The sequence below is a fragment of the Camponotus floridanus genome, unplaced genomic scaffold (assembly GCF_003227725.1).
Source record: "Camponotus floridanus strain SB8 unplaced genomic scaffold, Cflo_v7.5 scaffold62, whole genome shotgun sequence".
NCBI classification, from domain to species: Eukaryota; Metazoa; Arthropoda; class Insecta; order Hymenoptera; family Formicidae; genus Camponotus; species Camponotus floridanus.
In genome coordinates, this window is record NW_020229792.1 from 755303 (window position 1) to 781886 (window position 26584).

General features: G+C 33.9%; 1 protein-coding gene and 1 long non-coding RNA gene across 3 annotated transcripts in view; one reads left to right on the top strand and one right to left on the bottom strand.

Moving 5' to 3' along the window:
- The window catches only part of LOC105254666 (neural-cadherin-like), a 73126-nt gene extending 47726 nt beyond the window's left edge, over positions 1–25400 (top strand). The window contains exons 11-15 of one of the 2 annotated variants that reach the window (XM_025413215.1): positions 6949–7139; positions 20693–20882; positions 21283–21465; positions 24934–25123; positions 25271–25400. In XM_025413215.1, the coding sequence (XP_025269000.1) occupies positions 6949–7139; positions 20693–20882; positions 21283–21465; positions 24934–25123; positions 25271–25374 (858 nt within the window). In that variant the 3' untranslated portion in view covers positions 25375–25400. Of the gene's footprint in view, positions 1–1361; positions 2181–6948; positions 7140–20692; positions 20883–21282; positions 21466–24933; positions 25124–25270 lie in introns of those variants that run through there. The other variant, XM_025413216.1, reaches the window with a different exon arrangement.
- LOC109610256 overlaps positions 1–26584 on the bottom strand; it is a 115667-nt gene that overhangs the window by 62591 nt on the left and 26492 nt on the right. The window contains exon 3 of the long non-coding RNA XR_002192704.2: positions 14833–14893. This is a non-coding gene — a long non-coding RNA (uncharacterized LOC109610256). The remainder of the gene's footprint in view (positions 1–14832; positions 14894–26584) is intronic.

Consider the following 26584-nt stretch of genomic DNA (forward strand, 5'->3'; position numbering starts at 1 on the left):
ATCCCCATAAAAATTGCTGATATCTTACATATCGTCTCTCTTTAGCAGTATAAAACAGCATCGTTCTCCTGGAACACTCCCACTTTTTCGTGGGCGAGGCTTGCAATTTTTCTTTGCGGCTTGTGCTAGCTTCTTTTGCTCTTGACGTTCTCTACGATACACACGATAACTATAATAATATAATTCTCAGCAATTCAAAATTATTATGTCCCGCGCGAAATGATTCATCGACGTTACTCGCGAGATCATCCAAAATGTCATCGCGATATATACTCGTCCCGAATAAGTGTACGCGTGTCCCAGGATAATGCGTAGGCTACGTAGTATATACTATATCTATTTATATATATATATATACGTATATATATGATATCGTATAAATACAAAACTTGAGTGTACACCTTCTGCCGATATATTGTACGTTTGCGTTGACTTACGTTATATTTAACACGAATCCGTTTTGTTGCTGAGCGGATAAACTTGTACTAATATACGTTTTGGTCGGCAATTATTTCTCTCATCACTAATATGCAACGAAATGAGTTTCCTTTTTACGGCACATGTATAGAACTTTTTAATTCCCATTGATATGCACAATGTGTTCACTATGGTAAATACTTAGCTATGCCTGATTTCCTCAAACGCTTCATGTACCTGAATCGATCGACCGTTCGGGCTATTTTTGCAACAAAACACTCTCTCTCTGTCTCTCTCATTCTCTCTATTGAGAACATACTCGCGGCGCGAGTACCTTTTTAAAAGATTCCAAACGAAGCTTTGATACCTCTTGTCCAGTTTTTTCATTCAATTTTCGTCGAGAATCGGTCATCGAATTACCTATGAGCGGTCGAAAAAAAAAAAAAAAAAAAATACATACGCGTATATCTTTTCTTTTCCGTCCTTCTTGTTCTCTTTACTTAAATTTCCCTTGTTTGCCGTTCGTTTCATCGCGTTTTCCGGTTTTGCATCGCGACACCAATCATAGTTTTCGATCAATTTGCAATATGCCGACGCGTAATTTTGCAGAGAAAAATAAAACGCGTGCGGATCGGCCCAAAACGTGCGCGTTCACGGCCGACCGAACGTGTGTACTTTTCATACTTTTCCCGAAAAAAAAACATGGTCAAAGAAAGGAATGCGTATTATTTTTCTTTTTGTGCGTGTTACGCGTTGGAGAAAAACGGGAAAGAATGGAAAGGAAAGACGGTGATAAAACGATGATGAGATAAGAGATGTGATTATAAAAAAAAAAAAGAAATGGAAATATTCGGAGCAAACTATAATGATCTTTTAATTAATCAACTAACATTATTAATTGTGAATGTTTTTCAAAAGGGAAGTGATGTTTTTTGAACTTCCAGGAGCAGGTGGGAACGACATTTTTTGAGCCCCACGTACGGTGTACTTCAACCTCTACGCATTTTGTGGTGCATCAGACATAAACAATTTTTGACAATGCTTGCATATTTTATATGAATGTGTTTTTGATTCCTTTACAGGAACGGATCTCGCTCTCGCTCCTACATCCGTCCTTGCCCTGTCTTTCTCTCTCTTTCTCTCCTACTCTATCTTTATCTTTCTCTATCTTTAATTTCTCATTTTTTTCTCTGTTTTGTTTTTTTTGATATAAAATGATGAACTTTTTTGTATGTTGCATTTTGTATTTTCCTGTTATGTTGATGATTACTTTCTTAAATATGCCTGCTAATTATTGATTTTGATGCGTTGATTAGTTTCCTGATTAGTTTCCCTATCTATTTATCTATCTTTTCTTTGATCGGTTTGTATGTGAAAGAGAACCTATGTTCTTTATATTTCCTACTATGTTTTCAAGCTATCTTACATTATTATTTTTTCTCTACATATTTCTATAAACGTCTTTTCTCTTTCTTTAATATATTTTCTTTCTGACGTTTCCCGATTTTCATCCCATTCTCCCGGTATACCACGACGTGACTGACAAAGAAAAGGAAAAAGAATACGAAAAGTATTTTTGATCGAGAGCGTTTAGTAATGTATATATACATATACATATGTATAGATCATAAGAGAACTGTCCGTGGTGTGACATTTTTTCTTCTGTGATTGGGGCGGCATACCACTGTCGTGACGAAACGGGAAGAAAGCAAATGAAAGTGAAAGGAAAGCCGAAAAAAAAAAAAAACCAAACGTGCGGATTATAATCACTATCACGACGATTTAGAAATAACGTCCATCGGTTTTTGAGTGTCGTTAAAACGGAGAACGAAATCAGACGAGGGGTCGTCATAGTTTTTTTTCTCCCATCCAGTCTCAACGTCCCCCGCCCCTCTCCCCTCACGACAAATTTCCATATCCGTCCACGGTTACCAACCTCTCTCTTTTTCTCTTTCTGACTCTCTATTCTCCTTTTCTTTTCCGTCCCCCTCCCGATCGTCTCCTGATGCCTCTTTATCGCATTCTCGCTTGCATGCAAATGCCTGCATTGATTGATTTCGTAAAGGAACTAATTTCAACTTCTTATTGTTTATGTTTGTGTTTATTGCACCATTTACTTTCTTCGGATTTGATGATGACAAAAAAAAAAAGGGCTGTTTTCCAGTAAGTAGGATCTATATTCTTGTGTTTCACCTTGCATCGAGACACATTATGATGTGACAGCATTGTTACCTGCGCAAAAGAAAAGTATAATATTCGTTGCAAACTACTAGAGCGCCTTTCCGTTCGATTATTCAACATTATATCGTTTCGATGATTTTTTGCCTCTATTGTTGTTACTGTTGTCACTCGGAGACGTCACTCTCTTTTTCTCTCTTCTTCTCTCTTTCTCTGCTCTCTTCTTGTCGCTCAATTTTTCTATAAATCTTTCTCTTTATATCTATAATCGTCTCTCTTCAAATGTTTTCGTTCAAAAATTTGTTTTCACGCGTGATATATTTTTTTATGTACATACACGTGCTATCGCGCTATTTTCGCTCTTTTATCCTGGTCTCGTATGTATCCGCAAGTGGAGGATACCGTTTTAATGCCGGTATTCTATACCACTGACCTATCAATTTGTCTTTACGCGATATGGGATATCCGACGGACGTTTGATAAGTGTATCACAACAAATACACGCAATGGATGTTATTAGAAAGCTTAAATCTTTCCTAGTTTATCGGATTTATGAGAGAATCCTAGTTACTTTATTTATTAAACGAAAGAGCTTTAATTTATTTTATTTAATATTAATTTTTATTTAAAAATAAAAATGATGTACTGAATATAAATTGACTTGTTAAAAACTATTATATGACATCGTTTTGATTTTGATTTTTTACTTTGCATCTTAATGGCACAGCACTTTGTAATCTAATATTTGTAATTTTTCACAGCATCGTTTTTTTTTTAATGTAAATTATGTTTTTTAATAAAATCACAAAATGTACTCATTTTAGTCATGTGTGTCTTTTAGTTAACGTCCGTCGGATGGAATACAAAATTCTGGAACAACTTCAATAATTATTTTTAATGTTCCAGGAAGCCGATAGATCTCATTATTAACAATCTTATGAGATAGAAAAAACTCGACAAACGTATTTCTGAAGTACTTATTTGGAAAAGAAAATAAGTCGATCATAAAATCGATTTCCAAATGATTAATATAATGTAGAGCGTTTTTAAAAAAGAAATCACGATAATCTTGTATGACAAAAACGGGTGAATAGAATCAGCAAATTTTAAACTAAAGAATTAAAAATTAAAATTTCAAAATTAAAAGTTTATTCAATGTACAATTAAATTAAATTTAATTCTATCAATTTATTTACTATAATTATGCATTTGCAATTATACTTTTCATAATACAAACATTTTTAATTATAATTTTGTTTACCTCTATTACTATTCACCCGTTATTCTATTATACTAGATGTTTTAGAATTAATTACAATTTCTTAAATATATTTTTTGATATCTTTACATAAATAAGAATTTAAAAAAAAATAATATTTGTGAATTAAATGTAAACTTTATTGTGGAGACTAGAATTCAAAATTGCAGTAAAATAATATGTATCAAGAATTATAAAATTAATACATACAAATAATACAATTAAATTATTTAATGCAAATGGAAAGAAATATCAATTGCAAATAAATGACAGAATTTTAATGAGAAAATAATTCTAAAGCATCTAGTATATTTTCCGCTTTCGTGTTATTTCGGATGAGCAAGGATAAACATAACATTTCATGCAATCATTACTTGTAGTATTCAATGCAATTCTTGTGTACGCACTTTTTCACTTTTCTAAAAATCGATCCAAGATTTATTGGACGATATTGTGAAATTATCGAAATATCTTTGTCACAAAGTCAAACGAAATCAATGTCACGTAGGCAAAACTATTTGTTCGCTACTGTCAATTACCAATATAATTAGCAATGAGCTCAAATATGCAGGCCCACACATTTCACAGGTAAGTATAGCGTCACAACTACATCGTCTACACTTGCTTACGATTCTCGCAATCTACTCATTTGATTATTGAAACTGATTACAGATTGCACATATTTACGTATCGATATTATTACCGCTTTATTAATCAACAGAAGTCGGCGATGTAGTACCTACATCATTAATATCACCATCATCATCACCATCCATTATCAGCATCATCATCGTCATCATGCTACGTCACTGTGTGTCGCAATTACTCACGAAACTATTCACCTCACGGCATGTTTGAGTTCATTGCAGTTAAATACCTTGTTATCGTAAGCGAGATGCGACTTCGATCGTTTTAATTAAAGAAAAATTATTAGAAAAATATGATTTGAATTCTCATCCGTTAGGAAGACGACGAATCAATCACCGAAATAACACGCAACGGAATCCATCGAGATACCTACGAGACTGCACGGCCCCTTCTCTCAATTTTTTCTTTCTATCTTTTTCTATCTTGTTTGTCTTTCTCTCTTCTTCTTCTTCTTCCGTTTCAATCTCGCTCGCGGATAAAAAGCAGAAAGACCATCGAGTACTTTCTCTCGTGTGGACGCGCTCGACGCCGAGTGACGCCTTAGCTCTTTCCAAGTAAACTCCAACAGAAAAGACGAAATCGGAAATGAGAAAAAGAAAAAAAGAAAAAAAAAGTAAAAAGTGACGGGAAAAAATCACGAAAAAAAAAAAAAAAAACAAACAAACTGCCAAAATTCCCGAAAAAAAAAGTGTTCTGTAAGTTGACGGCCCAATGTTTTGCCACTAGCGTGACAGCTATCGCCTGCGAGTACGGGCCTCCGACAGAGGGATGCCATTCTTGTCCGCAGACGTGGACGTTGAGTTAGACGTCGTAGACAGAAACAATAAACCACCTGTGTGGGATGCGAATGTATACGGCCCCATTCACATCAAAGAAAATGTCACAGTGGGTACTATAGTGACGTCGGTGAAAGCCAGGTTTGTATGCCACGACATGACCGAGACAAGACACGTGACATGCCGTGCCGTGCCATGTAGTGCTGTCCCTCCTCCCCCCCCCCCCCCCGATCACCGTTGATCGCTATTTCTGATTTCATTGTTTTTTCCTTCTATTTTCTTCCCTTCCCCTTTCACCTAAATTCAATTACCCGTACGTTCTATTTGCCTCACCGTTCGCTTCGAATCCCTCCTACTAGTTTTGAGTTTTACTTTACACACACGTATATAAGTTCTCTCGCCTAAACGTTGTTCCTTCCGTTTATCCCCTTGGATTTCGTTTCTTCTTCTGTTCCTCTCACATCTCTGATTTTGTTGATGTTTCTTATATCTCTGTACATTTAATTCTCTCGTTAAACACACAGATATAAAATACACATAATTCTCTCTCTCTCTCTTTATTTCTGGTTGCGGAAGCACTTGTGGTTAAGCGCGGCGCGGTAAATCGCTAATTGGCGGACACTCCTTCTCCTACTACTACAACAACTTCTATTACTATTATTACTACCACTATCTTTTCCTAACATATACTGTAGCGAGTCGCGGCGATCGCTCTTCGACGATATTTGGAGGCAGCGAGTGTTCGATCGGGCAGTAATCTTCGAAAATAATCGGGCCTCTCGATTTTCAAATGGAGCAAGTGAAACACAAATTAATGCAAGATGCAGCTCTTTCATTATAAAACTCATATAATTGGATAACTTTCCCTCGAGAAAATCTTGTAAGTTTATCGTCCATTACCTCAAGGGACACGATTACCGATTATTACATGATCTCGCTCCATTTGAAGATTGAACAGGCCCTCGCTATTTTGACAAGGAGAAGAGCGACAGAAGGAACCGTGCGTCTTCAAAGACTCGGCAGACACAGCGATCGCCGCGCAAATGGTAGCAGATATACGTAATAATGTAACCATAATTATGCGATAATAACGCGGGAAGGCAAAGCGGGATTTCCTACTGGCGCCTCTCTCTCTCTCTCTCTCTCTCTCTCTCTCTCTCTCTCTCTCTAGCGTGCTAATATAAATGTACACATGTAATTAGGCGAGGATGTAAGCGAGAGAGATCCTGGTGCGCGCTCTTTTGCGTTATTCACGCGCAGAATGCAGGTTTGCGGGAGCGTCGTCGATCGTCCAGCCAGAGATCACTCAACCTCCTGTTCTGCGTACGAGCCAATATACGCACATCTCGCATTCGTGCGAATCTGTCGTTGTAACCTTTGTACAGTCGAACGAGCGAATTCGGCAGGGACACAATGTGCGAGCTCGCGCTCGCCAAACGTTCCAGGGGAAGATCGGAGACCGAGGCGGGGGAATGCGAAGAAGAAAAAGATAGCCCCCCTCCTTTTCTTCTTCTCCTCTCAAAGAGAGAGACCACCGGAAAGAGCGGGAACCAGCGAAAGATGCACCAATGACGTTATTCCCCCCTTCTGCCACGAGCCTTGGCGCCTTGACACTAACTGCCGTTGTTTTTTGTTCCCGTTTGTTTATATACACGCGGTCTGGCCGCATAGCGCGAGACGTACAAGCTGGAGGCGATGGCGAAAGACAGGGGCTACCCACCCTTGTCGCGAACGGTGGAGGTACAGATTGACGTTGTGGACCGTGCGAATAATCCGCCCGTATGGGACTACGTAGTGTACGGCCCGATCTACATTAAAGAGAACATGGCCGTCGGGGCTAAAGTTGTGTCTATTAAAGCCAGGTCTGTCACACTGTCAATGCTCCGTGCGGCTCTCTGCACGAACCCGCCCTGCACGCAATCTCGTGGCAGTATTGTTCTTGTGCACGTTAATTGATATTGTGTACGAATCCACATTACACGCATTTCGACACGTACACACACAAGCATATATACCACTACTCGCTCGCTCGCTCGCATACTTCGTAGATACACCTGCGTATACGTTTAGGGGATTGAGCATTCGTGAGAAACGTAATCGAAATGTCGAGGACACGTGGGAGGAGGAAAGGGTTCGCGCCCGAAGGATACCGAGTTTCTTCGCAGGACGCAGACGTTAGAGCCGATGATTCTTGAATGAACGTGAATTTGGATATGTCAATTAACTATTATATTTGCATTCGTAATTAAAGCATTCAAGTATTTCTATTTAAGAGTCACGAAATAACGGACAGTAGAGATTAGCAATTTCTCTCTCATCTTTCGCATAAACGAAGCTAATTAATTTCAATTAATTTCGATTATCGCCATCGCTTGATCAATTAATAATTAAAATATTTTACTATATCGATTGTTATTAAAGTAATTAAATCCGCTTGTACATAAATTCTAACTTCTTTACAAAGCTTTAAGAATCATTGTCTCGAATCGCGTTCACGCCTCACACTTCGAAGACATAAATGCGTCTCGCATTTGTACGAAAATGTGAAACGCATTCGCACATCGATACACGCACACATTTTTAGACGCGGTACATCCTCTTTTCTGCGATGTGAATAGCTATTTGTGATCGGTACCGGCCTCGTTAGCGCTTCATTTTTTTCGACTTAGCGTGCAGCAAATAGCGCGGTTGTATCGATATCATCGAGCCGATTACGTTCTCGAAACGTTTTGTTGCATCTCGACGCGACGCGACGAAACCATTTTCGTTCTCCCGCGGTTCAACTTTAATCGATTCCGCGGCGAGATTTAATTCCTTTCCGTCGAGATAATAAGAAGGCACCTCTTTCGCTTACACGTAAATTAAATAAACAAGGGATCGTGACTCGTAATTCGCAAGAATATATAAAAAACGTTACTGGAATCCGAAGAAGAGCCACGTCTCGAGAGAGTATTCGTCTCGTCGTATTTATCACTAGAGTGCAATTTTCCGAACAAAGCATAAGTCCCATTGTTGCACATAATCGACACAGCCGTGCTTCTACTATTATTACGTTAAATATTAATTGTTCGCCCATTGTTGCGTAATTGCCATTAATTCGCATGAATTTGAAAAACGGAAATTTGACGAATCGCATACCAAGCTGTCGATTATAGTGATTTAATAATCTAAAGTCAATTAATAAGTAATTACAATAAAAAATACGTATTAGTTTAGACGAAATTACTACGAAGCATTACAAGGTTTGATCAATTTTCTAAGTATTTGTTTTAAAGATTGAAAAAATATTCTCTACCATATTTTACTCCAACTTTTCGGATAAACGTTTAAAAAAAATATTGCGAACGAGGTGCATCATGAATTGCGCGATGGTTGGCAAAAAAAAATATAGCTGACCGATGCAAACACATCTTTTTGCAAACGTATGTACCCAAAGCTGCGTCGAAAAAACGTTAGTAATAGGTAGTTTGCGCTTGACGTATCGCTTTTAACGGGTAGTCTCGTGGAGGCAGGACTTCCGGGGAAAACGAATTAACTAATTACATACATGCACGATGCACGAGAAAGTGCCAGATGTCATCGTCATACGCTGTTACAAGATAGCATAGTACATTTTATGTAATATTTCCGGCGAATTTTCCGTGTTGTGCTATACAGATATTCCGGTGATTCATGATTGGAACACATGCTTTTTATAATATTTTTCGAGCATTTTAACAGAAATATTAGCGTGCGTTAAACTGCGCAGTTCATTTCGAATTTTTGGAGAAGCAAGAGATACATAGCAAAATTATATTTTTCATATCTTTCTAATTTTTCATCCGCTTCTCTTTATCTATATTTTCTCTCGTCTCCTTTTATAATTATAAACAATTAAATATTATTTTATTTTCACTAAAAATTTAGTACAATATTTTAATCATCAATGCAAAAGTAAAAAAAAAAAAATAAATATTTTTAAGAGATATCTACAAATCTCTCATACTTAATTTTTCAGTCTGAATATAATAAATATTATTACTTGCGTGTTAAACGTCAGGTTTCGGCAATTTCAAGCATTCGAGCAACAGATTTTCCAGATGACACGAATTCTACGTAACCGTTAGCGACATTTCCAAAGAATTAATTTCGATGAGTTTACTCGTTAGGACTGATTTAATGTGCAGTCGGAAAGGGATGCAGCAAAACGTTTCATTATTCGGCGTTAGTTTGCCATTTTCCGCCAACTTTCCTCATCAACGTCGTACCACGCACACAAATCTCAACGCAGGGAACGCCATCGGGTGTGCACACGCGTGGGCACACATATACACACCAACACACACACACACACATTTTGATATCACCCGCTGATAATCACTTCTCTCGTCGGGAATTCGCGGCCCTGCAAGAAACGCATTAACATCAATTCGTGCCACGCAGCGTGTTAAGCCGCAACATTAACGAGCAATAGGTATTTTAAGTCACGTGTTTGTTTCTGCGCTGCGATTCCATAGCGATATCATATACTACAAGTCATTGCCAGCTAATTTGTACCACGACGAATTCTCGCGGCGGATTTTAGACGCAGAACTTTCTCTCTATCTATCTACCTGTCTTATCTTTCATACATTTGTTGTGTGTGCCGTAAACATATTTTTGGGCATGTTTTATACGAATAGATTGCTTCCCCCTGAAATTATATATATATATATATATATTATTGATTTGATCGATTTTTCTCTCGTTTTTTTCTTATTTACCTCTCATAATTTACACTCACTCGTGCGTGTTTTCTTCCTCGTTTTTTCAATTATTTCGTGTTTTCGCACCGGATTGGCTTTTTTCAAAATTTACTTTCATCTTGTTTTTTGCTGTATGCGTTCCTGCCTGGGACTCGTCACCCACGGTGATCGGAGTCGCGGGCTCAGTCAAGTAGTTGTGACCGCAAATGCGATCGAGCAATTATAATTTCCGATGCCTGACTTGGCAAGTCGCAATCGAGCATAGTATGTCATTTGTACATACATACATATTTCGTTTCCATACTCATGTTTCGTTGTTATCAGTTTTAAATCACAATCTTGGTTCGTCGCCAGGACACGCATACTCATCCAATCATCGACATATGTTCCATGAATGCCGTAATTAATTTTTGGGCATGTTTCGTCAGTTGCTTATCTTGCGTTAGATTACGACGTGTGCAATCACGTTCTTCTGTTGTATTTTTTTTTCTTCCCGTTTTTTTTCCCCCTTTTTTCTTCGAGAGCGTAGTGTGCTCTCGTAGTGTCATTTTGTCGGCGACAATCTTTTTTTTTGTGCGCCGCTCGATAAGTCGAGCAACGATTTAGATTGTTGAATTGATGATAGCTAGAGCATATTTTTAATTGCTGGAATCACCATCTCGTATCACGTCGGGCAGTATAGTGTAGTGTGATTTATATAGCTTTACCTCTCCAATTAAAATTGAGCGAGCAAAAACATTTGCTAATTGACTGGCGCTGCTACTGGTGATGTTCGCGGATCGACTAGCGAGGATTTCTTTCTCTTTGTCGTTTTTCCTTTTACGGAAAGGAAAGAGAAGGATATTATGGATTCACGAGACTCGAAATGAAAACATCCTCTGGCGAGTGAGCTGACACCGAGATTAAAACTCAGTACGATTTTATCGTTTAAGAACTTTTTCGAAAATAATCAAATCAAATTATTACGAATCAAATATCTCTGTACATCGAATTTTTATGCTCGCGTTAACAGAAAAAAAATGTTTTATACAATAATAAATTTTTCGATAAAATCGTATTGGAATTGATTAACGATATGCTCACGTGTAAACATAATCACACAAACAGACACGCATACAGACACATTTGCATCGTCACCGCGCACCAGGGATTGTTGAGGAGCGGTTATGCACCGACTGGGAAATATAAGATCTACATTCTCTAAACTTTGTCCTTTCTACCATAACTTTTGACTACACGCGTCGCTCTGTGCGACAATCTTACCTGTACAAGCTCGCTTCTTGCCCACATACTTAACGTAGCTGTACGTGTACACGTATGTGCACACATTCACATATTCACTCATGTGCAAATCTTCGGACTAAGGGTCACGCTTATGAGCTGTACTTACTATACTGTTCCTATTATACTAACCAACATCACGCGCGCGGCATAAACTATTCGAGGCGAACGCAATATCCGTCAGACGTCCACGTATAATGAGCAATTAAAATCGCCGTGCACAAGTCGTCATTCGTCACGGGCGCGGCTTGCGCTATTATTCCGACAGTAACGTGAAAATTCTCCGAAATTAACATTTGACTTTGATAACACCGCTAACGAGCAATCGGAATTAATCAGCGAAAAATCGCACGGTGACGTGAGTTTATTTTATGTGCTTCGATTAATAAACATAGAATATATTTGGAGAAAAATATTGAAATATTATTCAAACGGTCAATCAATATCAATACTACTTTTGAATTTTCAGGTGAGGTTAACATTTAGCATTATTTAATTTCCATTGTGAGTGGATGAAGAGTAATTCAACATGATTTTTAAAGCAACGAGGGCAACTATTTTTTCATCCAATTTAGTTTCAGCGAACAGATATTTTTTTGAGAAATTTGTTCAAAAGTATCGAAAGCGCAATGAAAAGATTACAAGAGAAAATTGAATGAGAAGTAGAATAAATGTCGAAAAGAATTTTGAAAAATCCATTCGAGAGATCCAATCGAGTATGTTGATATAGACTTTAGAAACACACATTTCATCGATATTTATACTTGAAGATTTTATTTCTATATATATTAATCAAAAAATTACGTTATAAAAATTACGTTATAAAAATCATTTGCCTTTAAATAAATTAATTTTACCTTGAAAAAGTTTTAGATTGAAAATTAATCTTGATTGGAGCACATAATCAAAAATCGAAAGATTAACACACACGCCTGATTGAATATAGTTTATAGTGGCACACTAATTATTGCAATTATATTTGCCAAAAATGAGAAACGTAATAAATGACGATATTGTTAGAATCTTTTGCATAATAGTTTAAAATTTGAACCGAATTGCGCATCGTCATATTCCGAGATATTAATTGCGCGTTTCAAAGCAGCTTCGATATTTGGCCGATATTAATCCGCATTATATATTCCGCATTTTAAACGAATTTTAAATGAGTATTGCAGAACAGCTTCGATATTGCAAAAATTATGTTTTGAGTGGAATAATTTCTCTACGGAATATCTAATATAACCGCTCGGCCGTTATTTATTTAGTATGTAATATACAGATTGTGTCACAGATTCTCTTCTTCCTTTTAATTTTAAATTTTCTTCCTTCTTTTAATAATAAATTTAATTAATTCTTTGGCAATATTGCAGTCGATTTTATCTCAAAGGAAATTTAAGTTAGGAATAAATATAGGAACTATCATCTATCATGTTTCTTAAATATATATATTTATTCTTAACTCTTAAATTTTAAATTAAATTTGTAATTAAATAAAGGTAAATTTTGAAATTGATTAAAATATAAGATAAATAATAACAAATTGACTTCAATATTTTGTCGTCTAAAATAATTGTGCGATAAAAACTTGACTTGCAATACAACAAAATAAAATTTTAAAGTAATATGTTTGTAAATAAATAATTATAAATAAGGACAGATAAATAAAATAATAACAGCAAAGAATCATAAATATTTTATGTATATATTGCTATTTTAATCGTGTCTATTAAATTGAAATACATTCACGTCCGCACTTAAGTTTCGATGGAAATGTATTTCGGAATTCAATATTGATCAGACTGTCGAGTTGCATATGAAAACGCGATGCGCACATCGCGTATCACTCAAATGCCATTTTTTTAATATTCCGTTAAACTGCGACAAAGTATCCTTTGCGATTTTTAATGGCTGAAAACGTTCGTATGTCAATATTACTGTCCATTCCCCCAATATATCGCGTCATCACCACTAGTCGTAGCTCTCGACGATCCCGCGGATTTTTACACGACAAACGTGAAAAAAATGTAAAAAAATACATCTCGCGATATCGGTGACGACAGTAAACGAATTACTCGTAGTACTTATGTCTTTGATATCTGTTTTTATCCGTTACAGATCCGGAAAAAATCGCTGTGAATGTATTGGATTTATGTACAAATACAAATGTTTGTTACATGAGAATTTTTTACCACGGCAAAGTAGATTGCAAAAATTAACAATGTTCATCTTTGACGTACTTAAATGATTTGCATATATAATAAAAAAAATTTCGATATTTTATATAAATTCTTTTTAATATCGCGCAATAAATTAAAAATTACAATATTATTGGAATTATAAACAAAAAATGAACATTGAAATTTTTACTACGGAAAATAAAATTATTTAATTTAATTCATTAATAATCAAATTATATTTATACCTGTTAACACGCTAGCAGACAACGTAAAAATGTTCAAGCAAATGTGATTCATGAATTAAAATCCCGCTTACTGGCTGACTCTCAAAACAGAATAGATAGTATCACGCGGATTTTATGTTAGACCGGAAAAATATGGTTTATAAAAGGAAAAAAAGAATGTTATCGGGATTAAACATAAAATACGTCGTGCCGTGCCAGTTTTGCCGTCTCTAGAAAAAGATGACAACATTTTTCACAGCAAATCCTTCCATCCGTACATAAAAGTGCCATTTCCCGCAATTCGGAAATACTCTCGTCTATTTAAATAAAATTGGTCGTAAAAATATTCGTAGGAATATTTCTGCTACATTTTTCAAACAAAATCTTTTTGCGTTCTAATGCAATTTCTAGTAAATCCGAATGTAAATTCGTTTTAGATCGCGTTCGGGAGAGACGTCTCGTTTCCGGGACAAACGTGATTTAAGATCTCTCGGACAAAGTTTTAAGAATATCTCTGGAAAATGATATTTTAATGCTGAAACGCTTGCTTTCCATTTAAAATTAAGCGACGGGGACAGGAGAGATAGTGCACGTCTCTCGCAATATCTTGGTTCGGGCAAACTTAACATGGCGACGTTCGAAATATAACACGACTTAAATGATTGAGCTCCGAGCGGAATCACGAGCACTTAACAGATCTTGCGTATTCACAAACGAGCTCGTTTCGCTAACGGCACTTCCGTGCAGAGCGATGACTGAAGATTGAATCTTTTAAAGATCTCGTTAAGCATGATACACACAATGGCTGAGATATTTGCTACATTTAATTCCGGAGATTTATATCTGCACGGCGAATGTTTAACGATACGTTTAATTTAATTTTTGCGGGTTTGCTTTATCTACACGATTTTATTCGATGGAAATTATATATCACGTATATATCGGAGAAAGACATGTTGAAGTAGAAAACAAATGACAAATATAGATTCGCGTATTAATTATAGCGTATTAATTAATATTAATTATAATTGTAATAATGTTGATATCGCGATATCAATTACATTAATATTATTACAATTATAATTAATATTTGTGTATCTTATGATTTCGAAAATCAGATTTTCGAATTTATCTTATAAAAAAACTCACCGAGATTGTGACTTAAAGATGTCGATGTGATTTAAAGATGCGGAGAAGGACAGCACGCAATCTGCGAATAAAATAAAATAATTATTAATAACAAAATATATTATTAATATATATATATCAACAAGAAATATATATATATATATATATATATATATATATATACTTATTAATAATATGTATAATAATATGCAACATAAATTAATAGGAACTTTATTCCTAGGTACTCACAAAATTTCTTTTACTTTCAAATATTTGTTTCCTATTTTAATATCTTTTCCAGTATTATATCTTCTAGTATTATATTTGCAACATCTTTCCTGCAAGAAGTAATAATTTCGTAGTTGACATTTATATTCGCACTTTGATATCGTCTCTAATTTGTATATAATGAAAGAAGAGAATCTGAGAATTAACTTTGACTTTGACTTTTATAAGCAGCCATATAACATGCTCAATGCAGAGTACGGATTACATCCGGAAAAAATGCGAAAATTTTCTTTAATAAGCATTAATAATAGAAATATATTAAAGCTTAAAAAGAGATTTAGAAATTAAAAACGCGTAAGAAGATCAATTTTTCAATTAATTTCAAATAAATTTCATCCTAATTCAATTAGCAAATATCATGACATTTAAGATTGAAAATTAAATTAAATTATGATAAATAAAATTATCTGTAAAATGAGATTAGAAAAGTCAAATCGTCGACAAATTCGTCCAAGAATTTATTTTTCTTTTTCGTTTTCATCTCGTTTCCTCTTTTTAAAACATCTTATGTACAAAGTGTTCCCAGCATCAACCGTAATTTTAATAATAGATCATTTTGCAATGTTGCAAAATTGTATAAATTTATAATTAATGTTTCTTATAAGAATCATTTATTAGTTTTTAAAATACGATATATATTTAAAATACGATATATATAAATATCTCAAGATATAGTTAAATTTCGAAAGTAAATTTTTTAAATAATAAAAAAAACGTTAGTTTTCTTTATTAATTTCAAAAAAGCTTATAATAAAAGCGTATAAAAAATCCTGTTTTCAAAATTTAAAATTTATTATAGTACTTGGAATATCTTAATTAAAAATAAATAAATTCTTTCTCTCGCTCTCTTTTTATTACTGAAGAATAATTTTGAAAACGATGAAAACAATTTATCAAAATTATGGTTGTCCATTTCGGAACATGTTGTATGTCAACACCGTGCCCGAGACGACGGCATCGTATTCGAGTTAACAAACGGCGCTGTCAATTTCGATCGCGTGTCCTTTGAACCAAGGAGAGATCTCTCTCCCGGAGACACCAGAATCCTTTCAAATCAATGGACATTTCGTGGACGTCTAACGGATGACACGACGGCTGTGTACAGCCATGTGCATACGCGATGCGATCATACGTGCGGAACAAGGAAACGCACGCATTACACGTACATTACACACACACACATACACACACACACGCGCACACGCGCGCACCACACACCACACATATATATATATATATATATATATACAAATACATAAACGCGCGCGTGAATAGATAATAAACGATCGAACACGTAATAATTGAGCATGTAATACAGTCATGGTATGTTCGATCAATGAGCTGAGCTCGAACATGTGCAAATGATTATATTATATAAATCAGACTGTTATGGATTTTTTCAGGGAAAAGGATTAATTAAGATTGAAATTCTTGTAAAATTGATCCCTGATAAAATTTAATTTATTTGAATCGAATTGATTTATTCGTTTTCTTAAAACCGCAAAGAGAGCCTAAAGAATTAATTAAAAATTTCTATCATACTCTCGCTCTCTCTCTCTCTCTTTCTCTCTCTCTCTATCTTAATAATCTTTGTAAAAGATAAATGAGATTATAAGAAATTAATATTCTCTGTTCTTATTAATATTCTTAATATGATTAAATTGTTCTTATGTAATATCAAGAAACATATATAATTTGAAAATGCTTACATTTATTACAAGTTTTAAATAATAATATTTTTTATAAATTCAGAGATATTTCGAAAATTCAAAAGTGATAATATTAAATTTGAAATATTAAATTTGAAAATGCTTACATTTATTTCAAGTTTTAAATAATAATATTTTTTATAAATTCAGAGATATTTCGAAAATTCAAAAGTGATAATATTAAATTTTAATTTTTCAAAGAGTAGAAATTAATAATTTTAATTATATAAATCTAAAATATAATATATATTAAATTTGGATTAATTCTATTTAATGTGACCATTTCTGCAGAATGCATTTTCGAGGAGATAATTAATTTAATTTATTCAAATCGAATTAGAGACCAAGTGATAATGTGCAATTGAAATAATTAATTTCAAACGGAGCACTCTCCACAAATCGTAAATTAGTAAATAAAGACTAATTGCAGTTAATGAATTCTGCGTAACTTTTATTGAGTCAAAGCGGGATAATTATTTGAGTGAGATTTCTAAGACCGACTTTACTTTGCATCTTTTGTCCGATACTTAGTCACGAGATTAATTAAAGTTTAATGTTTTATATATAAGTATAACATAAAACTTATAGAAATAATTTTAATAATTCAAATTTTTAAATAACGGAATATTTAATTATGTAAATATTTACACATTTTATGTATTAATTGACTCTGTTAATTAATAATTCGTTTTACAGTAATTTACCGAGGGTATGTTTAATTGTTCAAAGAATATTTAGAGCGTATATGTGTTTGTGTATATAATTAAGTAAACAATATTTCCATCTAATGATAAAATATTTAAATAAAAATTTTAATTTATCTATATTTTTCAATATATATATATGCATATTAATTTATTAATTAAACTATTTCCTAAAATATCAAATTTATTTAACTTTTATCAGAATTAACATTAATTTCAAATTTTAGCCAACAATTTTTTCTCTCTACACAACACTTTACAGTATCTTTCCTAATTTCTTTTACTAGCATTGCCGAATTATCATAGATTAGATTAATAATAAATGCATTTTAGGAAAAAAAATATAAAAAAGATAATACTGACCTTTTCCAGATGACCAGCTAATTTCTTTTCTCATCGGAGGTCATTCTCCAAAGATCTTTCTTATGTCTTTTTCCAATGAATATCGGTTTTAACATTTTAAACTTTCTGATAATGGAATTGCCAGGCTAGATTTAAATCGCCAAAAAGAATTTCGCGAATTTTACGGATGAATTACTTGTATTACTGACCTACAAACCGATGAGCTCATTTCTTTTGACATTACCAATATGACATTATTCAGTATAATTTAATATTTCATTATTGCCAGATACGAAAATGTTAAAAATATCAAATTTAAACCAATTTGCAAATTTTTTCAACTCCAGTTTAATATATTTACATTTTTGTCAAAGTGACGATAAAAGGAACTTGTGGTGGCTACGCATAATAAGTAATTATGTATTCAGTTTTATATTTTAAGCTAAATTCTAATAAGATTCGCCAACTAGGTAAACTCGAAATAAAATTATCGTTATCGTCGAAGCATGCATTCCGTAAACTACATTAGTGTACAATAAAGACGTTAACAAGTAACAGTCTGATCGACTAATCATTCAATCACGAAGCTCAACTCTGCGCTCGAACAAGACTCTCGCGTTCTAACACGGCACATACAACGGAAACGCAACACTTTTGCTATTGAATTAACAGCGGTAACGGTTCGAGGATAGTAATTAGTTCGCGTGAACAAACGAGACGAATGTAGCTAGAGCAGCATATATATAAACATTCATATTTTGATTGCGTGAATTAGGATTATGGCCGCTCTTCGGCAGGAGCTCTCGCTCCGTGTGTATGTGTGTATGTGTGTGTGTGTGTGTGTGGGTGTGTGTTATATAATACGCGTACATACGTATATTGTACGTATACGACTTTATATGTACACGCGCAGATGTGTCTTAATTAAGTGCACCGAACAGAGAAACGGAAGGGAAAAAAGAAGGAACGCGGGCGACGACGGAAAGCGAAAAACGTTTTATGGCGCGTTTTATAGGTAAAAGTCACTCCACTGATCGCTACGCATTTTAAACAGAATAATTTCAATGATGACACCAGCCCTAATTTTCGATTTTGATACACATGGCAAGATGCACATTGGTATTCGTCATACGTCAGGTATATCACGGTGTGGAAATTAGCTTTGAGCGTCTCTAAAGAAAGGCGGCGTTATGGAAAAACGAGTTGACCCATATTGTGAGCAGTAGTTTTTCAGTAAATTAAGTTTGAGATGCGGAGTTTTTTTTCATGTTGCTCTGGCCCAGCTGTACATATGAGTCATTCTTTTTTTTTTATTTCGCGGGTTAACTCACTTTTGCGTAACGCTGTTATCCGGGGAGGGAATTCGCGATCAGCGAAATTATATCATTGCAGTTTCGAGCAAAAATAGATCACGCAGATGATGAATGTTTAATGTGCAGAGATCAGTGAGATTGTGTTACTGTAAACTACTACGAAACCGACGTTTTATCTTATTATTAGACATGTTGACACGCCCCAGCGAAAGAGTCTCTTTTTCCATAATGACGTTCGGGCGTTTGAAAAACAGAAAATAGAAAAGAATCCCATTTATACTTGTCTCTCTCTCTCTCTCTCTTTCTCTCTCTATCTTTTTCTCTTTCTTTTTAATTGCGTACATTATCGCTCGCGCATAAATGAAAGCGATACATCGCGCATGACAATATCTTTTATTTCGAGACTTATTTTTCCTCTCGTTTTATATTAATAGTACAAATAACTTTATACATAAATATACAGAATGCCCTGGAATATCTATCATTCCTTTTGTCTACAAACTCATTAGATTAATTAATGGAATAAGAATTGATCTCTTTCATCGACAAATATTTGATTGAATAACATTAAATTGAATTTCGATTTGTATGATTGTTTTTTCCTCAAAATGATTCTGACAATTGAACGGTTAAATCAATGTTGAAATAAATTTGACATTATTGTGATTCGAAAACGGAATAATACGTACAAATTATTATTGTTTAAAAATATGCTGGAAATTGTTTAAAAATATGCTGGAAAAAATATATTTCTCTTTCTTATTTGTTGATTTATCATAAAACACATATATCTATGGATAATAATTTTTTTTTAATATTTCGAACAAATGATACGATTTGACGCGTTTTTAAATTATATTTAAACGTCATTATTTAGTGCTAAAAAATTGTTAAAAAATATTGATATCCATTTACTAATATTTGATAATGATAATTCCATTTACTAATACTTCCAGTATTTCGAATTAAATAATAATTATATTCCTTAGCATGATAAATAATAAATACAATTTTTGGAAACATTAAAATAGACATTTTATAGACAATTTTATAAATTTTCTTATTTAACATTGAAAATGTGTATGATATGAATTCAGACGATGATATCGGTTCAAAATGGATCACGTTTAGCCATGGGGCATTCCTGTATATTCGTATCTTGAAACTGGAACAACCAATATCGTTTCGTGAAAAGGGTAGGTCAAACGTTACAGTACCGAGTACGTAACAATCGTCTTTCGATTCCCGAGCCACGTAAAGGATATATATTATATATATATATATATATATATATATATATATATATATATATATATATATGTGTGTGTGGTTCCATCTTCAAAATATCGATATGTATACATCGGCTTCGTTTCTTTCTCTCTTTCTCTTTCTCTTCTATCTTAGAAAATTTCCGTTCTCGTTTCTGTTTTTCCGTTTTCCGTTTCCGTTTCGTTAAGCCGTTCACGGCGCTCCCGGGCAGCCAGTGGCGTGCCTTTGTAATACGTACCTTTGTGTGTGTCGACAGCTCTGGAATCGACAATAATCCAACGGTCTTTTACCACTTAATGCCCGGTTCCACGGCCCAGACGAACAAGTTTCATACATTTTACCTCCAGCAACGCCCGGACCAATCGTCCACTTGGGCTGACATTAAGGTTAACCACCCATTGGACTACGAGAGCATAAAGGAATACAATCTCACCATACGAGTGGAGGTATGGCTCGTCTTTCGTATTAAAACATTTGAGAAAATTCTCCCGCAATAAAATCTTTTATAAAAATAAAAAGGGAAAAACAAATAAATATATGTCGTGTTTCGTTAATTAATATTTGCATCCTAATTTACGGAATCATTGCACCTAACTATTGATAATAATAACTATCTACAATATTAGCACAATTATTTACCGCATCGATAATTCTGCTTTCGATGCATTTAATCTCAAATGTAGATTACTCGCGTATGAAGCTTTGCGATAGGGAAAGGCTCAAAATTAATATACATATTCGCAAATATTTTTTCCTACTTTTATACGTAAATATGAAGATGAAAAATGTTAGCATCGAGAAGCGTGCAATGTGTGAGATCTTGTAAGATCAATTTGGTTCCTTCAGAATAATGGAGCTCAACAGCTCGCTTCCGAAGCGACCGTGTACATCATGCTGGAGGATGTTAACGACGAGATACCGCTGTTCACCGAACGAGAACAGGAAACCGTACTCGAGGGTGAACCGGTGGGCAGCAAAGTCACCCAGGTGAACGCAATCGACAAGGACGGAACGTTCCCCAATAATCAGGTAAATCGATATCAAGCGTTATTGCACAGAAACAGATCGACGTATCCCGGGACATACCACGATAGCAATCAATTAATTGCGATATTAGCCAATTATTTACAAAATAATGTACAACACAACACAAATTCTACGCTGTTGATTCTACGTCCATGCATCTCTTTTCGGCGTCTCTTAACCGTGAGAGAATATCAAATAAAAATTATATTTCCTAGTATATATGACTCGATTAAATATTTAAAATTAAAACACACATTTCATGATAATATGTACAGTTAAATTTCACAGCTGTTTTAATAAATAAACATCATCATAATATTGATGTTTCGATTTTAAAATATAAGAAAATAATTCAAAAGTATATATAAAATATTTTAATATTCTTTTGATCAAATTAATTTTATAATCAATTATAATTATAAAATCAATTTTACAATTATAATTAGAATCAGTGTGATATTTTGAGCTTCAAAATCAATATTATAATGCAATCAGAAAATCAAAGAAATAGAAAAATACTTTATATCCTTACGTCGTGTAACCGTGCATCCGTAAAATAATAGAAAATTAGTTCGATCATAATGAAAGCTAGGAAGCCGAGGAAGATGCAACGACACGGGTCTTCCCGTTTCTTTATCGCGCAGATCCGATTTCGAGGGGATCAATTGCAGGAGAATTGCATCGTGGCTGCACAAAAGGACAAAAGAACACACTCGTATCGCGCTATATCACCCCTCGTACGCTCGACCGGAACTTACGGGAGTTCAGTCGTCGAAGTCCTGATTGAGAGTGAGAGGCGGAAGAACAGCCGGGAATTGGGGAATACGGGACGCTTTAGACTGTAACTTAGATCGTCGCGTCGAAACTTTAATGATTTCATGCGCGGCAAAGCCGGTGTTCCTGCTGTTAAGCGGGGGACGTTATAAACTCTGTAACGGAGTAACGCAATTCCGACGATCGTGTTTGAGTGGCGTTGAATTTATCACGTACGGGCGCATTATAACGGATACACGCGTTAACGATGCGTATATACAATCGTGCCGATATTTAATCGCATGATTATCATTCGTTTTGCGCTCTAAACCAGGTTGCTACGCATATCGTAATGTAGCTGTAGTTACGATTATGGCACGTAATATTATGCGCTGAACATTGAGATATAAATTGCTGATTTCCGAGGGAAAAGAGAAGCGGGATATCGCAGATGGTGATTTGAAAAAAAGAGCCTGGCTTAAGTTAGATTAATTTCCTCCCCAGCTTGAAAATTCAACTGGAACTTATATCGTTACTTTCAAGTTTTTCTAGTAATCTTTTCAGCTGCTTTAAATCATGTTCGTAATCAGAAGTGACTTTATCATGTAAAATCAGAAAAAAACTTCGATTACTGATTAATTACGCGAAAGAATATTTTCACGCTTCACTTAATTTCAAAAATAAATTTACAATTTTCTTCCAATTTATTACGATTTTTTTTTTATTTTATAGATAGTATTTTTAGAAAATTGACGTTAAATACTCTGTATCTAAAGCGTTATGTGCCTTATATTTCACATAACACCAACCCCTTTAAAAGGAACGGAAAAACAAAAAAAAATCGTTGGGGTGAGAAAAATCTCGTGTGCACTTTACTACTGCAGGATAAACTTTCATCCTTTTCACATTAAACAGAAATAAGACCATTCGTGTAACAAAACAACTTCGTAAAAATAGCGCGCACGTAGCTTTCGAAAAAAAAAAGCTCTTCTTCCGTAGCAAACGAAAGCATAACATTCGTGAAACATCGTGAAATTTCCGCTGGAAATCTGCCGAATAGGTAGCTCTTGTAAGATATGCGCGCGACTGTAAATCTCGCAAGAAAGAGCGCGAAAGTGTTCCACGAGATCTGTCAAATATATGCACATTCCATTTGCACGTGCTACGCGCGAACACAGGAAATGCGCGCAATCTCGAGACAAAAGGGACACGACGAAAGTGGTCCACCGATTCGACATGTAGCCAAGCGTTGTAATCGCATTACATTGCACACTCGATATCGCCTTTGCTTGTTTCGCCCATTCTTTCATGCGCACTGTTATTGACAATTGCGGAACAAAGGGAATATTTCGCAACAACAAAGACAAAATGCAAAAAATCAATAATAAATAACATCGAAAACAAAATTCGCAATCTTTATAATTTTATATCTTACTAATAAAAAGTTTCATAAATGTATTAAATATATGGAACTGAGAGATATTTATTAATTTAGTCAAAAATTTAAATACGAATTAAAATTAGAAATAGAATATTTATAGATATATAAATATATATAAATATTCTATTTCTAATTTTTAGTAAAAATTAAAAATTTATCAAATGACATATTTTTACTGAAATCTTAGATAAATTTTTAATTTTTACTAAAAAGACTATGTAATGAGAATATTTATTAATAAAGACTAAATCAAGTTTATTGTTTCTATTATTATTTTAAATTAAAAGCTTAAAAAAATTATATATATAATTATATATCAAATTATATATAAAATTATGTATATAATTATGTATTAATTATATATATAATTATATATAAAATTATATATAAAATTATATATATAATAGACATAATTTTTTTTTAATTATATAATTAAAAGTTTTTAAAAAATTATATAACAGTTCGAAAGTAAGAAATAATTAGTTTATCGTCAAATATTTTTTTCTCTGAAATGCGGTAATATCGTTTGTCGTTTCATTAAAGCGAAATTGAAATGCACAAAATGCGCCAACAATTTTAGAAGTAGTCGAAGCAAAATCTCTTGCGAAATAGTCATTCAAATTTTCTTACGCTTCATGATAACCACTTCACGAAAATTCCTCACTCTCGGCATCATCATCCGATCTAGACCAGAGCATTTTTATGCGTTTCGCGTGCTTTATACATGCATGCACTTTAATATGAAACAGGAAGTTTTCGCGAATAAAGGTAAAGTAAGTCGGATTGTAAAAAAGGTCATGTACGTCCAGGATGTAGCGCGAGGACTGAACTATAATCCTGGATAATATAAAGCAGCGAATATATCTTGGAAACATTAATGATTCTTTTAATAAATATTACAAATAGTAACATTTCATATTATGTATCCTACTGCAAATTATTATAATTATTACTATTTTGAGAAAAACAATATAATATAGAAAATAAAAAACACACTTGAGATCATATATTATTATATATTTTAATAAATTTAACTAAAAACTCTCTTGGTAAATTTTTGCTTTATGTTCCGTAACAAAATTTCAAGTAAATAAAAGAATCTCAATGATTTATGGTCGCGTTATATCAAGATTATTCGTTTAAATTATAAGAAACAAGTGTAATTTTTTGTCCCCCCGCGATGTCCAGCGGAAGCATCGTAATCCTTTGTTACTTATTTTTGTTCGCCGAGACACCGCAGGTGAAGTCGATAAACTTTACACGTGTTGTTTATCTAGGTCACATATTACGTGGTGGAGAGCGACAGGAACGAGGGCAAGGATTACTTCGAGATCAACAGGGAGACCGGCGAGATCTTCACAAAAGTAATGTTCGATCGCGAAAAGCAGGGCGCTTACGCCCTCGAGGTGGAAGCCAGAGATGGAGCGCCTTCCGCGCGACCCAACAGCAACGGCCATCCTAATTCAGGTAGGTGATACGGAAAATTTTATTTAAAAGCCATTACGCACACCATAGAAAATGTGTATCGCTCTGCCTGCCTATATGTGCGTGCGAACACGTACTATAAATATTTCAATAAATAATAGACCGCAGCAGCAATATATTTATATTCAGGTTCATGGCCGGCTCTCTCTGAGAACATGTCGACCATGCAAAATTACGGTATAAAATGGTACTGCAGCGGAAAAAGAGCTCACACCTCCAGCTTGACATTATAAATCCATATTCAAAGATATGACTTATATAGCGGATATTATAGATAATTTTTTTTATGTTAGAAAATCTCTGATGTCAAAAGACAATTTTATCATGTTTTACATATGCCATCGGTTCAAAACATTTATAAAAAAATCTGTAATTTTTGGAATACAAGAAAAGATTAATTGTCAACTAAAAAAGATGAATTACCAAAGAGAGATTGAAAGAAATGTATTTGTTGTTTTCGAATCGTGACCGAAATGAATGAAATATGAAAGGGGCAACGTATTCTGCTTTGCACGTTTTATAAATTCGAGTAAATAATGGGTTATAGAAAAATAATATTTATATTCATGCTGAATGCGTGCAGATCATACAAAATTACGTTATAAAATTCCAGTAAAATATTCGTTTATTACTCGCCGGCAGCAAGAAAAAAATCATATAACCTGAAAATTTATAAATTAATGGATTCATCCGCGAAAAAGTTGAAAACCTTATTAATTTCATGTTTACATTTTCTACTTTATTGTTATATATATTTTTCACTTTTCGAAAGAAATAATTTCCTTGATTTATGCTCGTTGTTTTACAATATCTTGAAATTTTTTATACTATTTTCGAAGATGAGTGGTTCGGATATGAGCGCAAATTTCTGCGTTTTACAAAAGAATTATCGATTCGCATTGACAATCGAATTATCCGATGAATTTAATATTATCAGGGAATGTGCGAGTGTGTCGTCTCCGGGGAAATTTGTGTAGGCACCTTCAGTCAACGGGAGCTCTTTGGAATTTTTTCACACAGCGTGTGATTTGCATTATCAGACCTTCATAGTATGAAGTTCATTAAAGTGCATTAAAATGATTACGATGTCCAAGCGAGTGCGCGTCTTGCATTAGTTGATTACATGACTGTGCTACTTGCTCACAACTTTTAATAAAAGAAAAACAGATTTGAGTTCTTAAACTGACTTTATACGTATTATAAAAGTTATGGATGACGACTGCTAATATTTAACGCGAGACAATAGTTGTTTGCAATACTTCGGTATAATATAATTAATAAATGAATTATCAAAATGCAAATTTTATAGAACATAATTATAATTGTGTATATGATATAATATATATAATTATAATTATATAATGTAATATAATTATAATTGTGATAATATGATATAATATAAAAACAAAGATTATAATTAATATTATAATATTATCAAACATC